This window comes from Mandrillus leucophaeus, unplaced genomic scaffold, assembly GCF_000951045.1.
Source record: "Mandrillus leucophaeus isolate KB7577 unplaced genomic scaffold, Mleu.le_1.0 Scaffold2644, whole genome shotgun sequence".
Taxonomy (NCBI): domain Eukaryota; kingdom Metazoa; phylum Chordata; class Mammalia; order Primates; family Cercopithecidae; genus Mandrillus; species Mandrillus leucophaeus.
Genome location: NW_012102748.1, coordinates 11,002 through 13,075, shown reverse-complemented (window position 1 = coordinate 13,075; position 2,074 = coordinate 11,002). Strand labels below are relative to the sequence as shown.

Here is a 2,074-nt window from a genome sequence, read left to right as displayed (position 1 = left end):
ACAGACTGGATTAAGAAAATGTGGCACATATACACCATGGAATACTATGTAGCCATAAAAAAGGATGAGTTCGTGTCCTTTGTAGGGACATGGATACAGCTGGAAGCCATCATTCTCAGCAAACTATCACAAGAACAGAAATCCAAATACCACATGTTCTCATTCATAAGTGGGAAGTGAACAATGAGATCACTTGGACACAGGAAGGGGAACATCACACATCAGATCCTATTGTGGGGAGGGAGTAGGGGGGAGGGATAGCATTAGGAGATATACCTAATGTAAATGACGAGTTAATGGGTGCAGCACACCAACATGGCACATGTGTACATATGTAACAAACCTGCACGTTGTGCACATGTATCCTAGAACTTAAAGTATAAAAAAAAATTGATTAAATTATAGCAAGTTTTTAAAAAGTTCTTTGTTTATTACTTCTAAATTGTTCTCAAGCAAATGTATATTCATTTACAGTTTAACAAAGAGAGTACGAAACTGCCATTCTTCTCTCCTCAAGAATCAATTTCCTTTAATTGTACACTTTTAATCTTAATGTGCATGGAATATAAAGAAATTATAGAGTAATTTATGATTAGTTTATTCAACATCTCTTGCTCTCCTACATAAATAAAATTAATTAAGAGTTCTATGTTAAAAATGCATATGATTTTTATTCTTTAAATATTATATTCTTTTTTGTTCTAAAAGAGATTTAAAATTTGTTGAAAAATATATAATAATCAACAAGACATGTTTAAAGTATTACTCAAAAAGGAAACAAAAGGCATATGGAATAACAGATATTACACTGTTTAACCTAGTCTGAGATTTTAGTATTAAAATTATTTTTAGTGATACTGACCATATACTATAAGTAGGAATATTTATGTCTAATAAATCTGTAAACTTTTTTTTATAAAACGTAATGTCACTGTAATCAGTTAGCTCTAAATGATCTGTCCTCATTGAGGAGGAATTTTCACTGTGTGATATTTTTAAAAAATAATTTTCAACTCATAAATGTACCAAATAGCTTCCAATATTCTTTTCCATAACAGTCGTCAAAGCTACTAAAAACAGAAACTTTCTAACTAGAACATGTTTTTTCTCACGATTTTTCAAGTGTGTATGTCATTTGGAAGACGTTGGAGTAATAAATACCTGAGAACTAGAAAGAAAAAAATTCAGGAATATAGAAATTCTATTGGAATAATAAACCAGTATAGGAAGAAGTAGATCTCAAAGTGAATCCTATTTTCTAACAAAATGAATGTTAAGATAAATATGTTTAATGGCAGATTGACTTTAAATTAAGAAGAAGAGAAGAGAAGAAATGTCGATATATTAAATAAAAAAATTAGGAAAGAATTAAGAAGACTCAAAGAGCATCATAGGAAAGAGTTAGAAGTGAAACAAGAACTTGAACACGCTCTCAGAATACAAGATATGGAATTGAAGAGTGTAACAAGTAATTTGAATCAGGTGAATCAATTTCTGGCAAAAAATTTATATTTCTAACTTTATTTCATCAGTATTACTTTTAATATCTCTTTGATTTAGTATGTATTATTCAGGTCCTGAAGGAAAATATTGTCTTAAAATTAACTATGACATTTGTAGCTACAGTTATTTATTATTAATTATGGCATCCAAATAGTATCTTATTTCAGTACAAAGAGCTTTTGAAAATAATGATAATCCCTACCATATACTTAGTGATAATTTATTGGTAAGAATTTTGTTCCTAGCAACATAGTTTAGTGTATTTTTCCAAGTTAACATTTAATACTGACTCAAACATTATCAAGAAGAGGCAAAAGTTATTGTCATAGTAAATAAGCTCATAGTATTCTAAGTAGGGCTCTCTAGATTGTATCTTCTTTACCACTTTTGTTTTGAAATAGAAGACTTCTTTTGTATTTACATATTTGCCCAGTAGAATTAACTGAGATTTGGTAAGGAAGTCCTGGATGTAGACTCAGAAGGCTTGGAGAAAATCCTACAACTTGTTTATATTTTTAATCTTTTCCTTGCCGAATTGTGAAAACTAAAAGTGCTTGTTACAATGTCTCAA

General features: G+C 29.7%; 1 protein-coding gene across 1 annotated transcript in view; it reads left to right on the top strand.

The window, feature by feature from the left end:
- Nucleotides 1-1,266: 1,266 nt before the first annotated feature.
- LOC105542633 (ankyrin repeat domain-containing protein 30B-like) overlaps nt 1,267-2,074 on the top strand; it is a 2,276-nt gene continuing 1,468 nt past the window's right edge. The window contains 1 exon segment of the mRNA XM_011984257.1: nt 1,267-1,482. Coding sequence (XP_011839647.1) covers nt 1,267-1,482 — 216 coding nt within the window.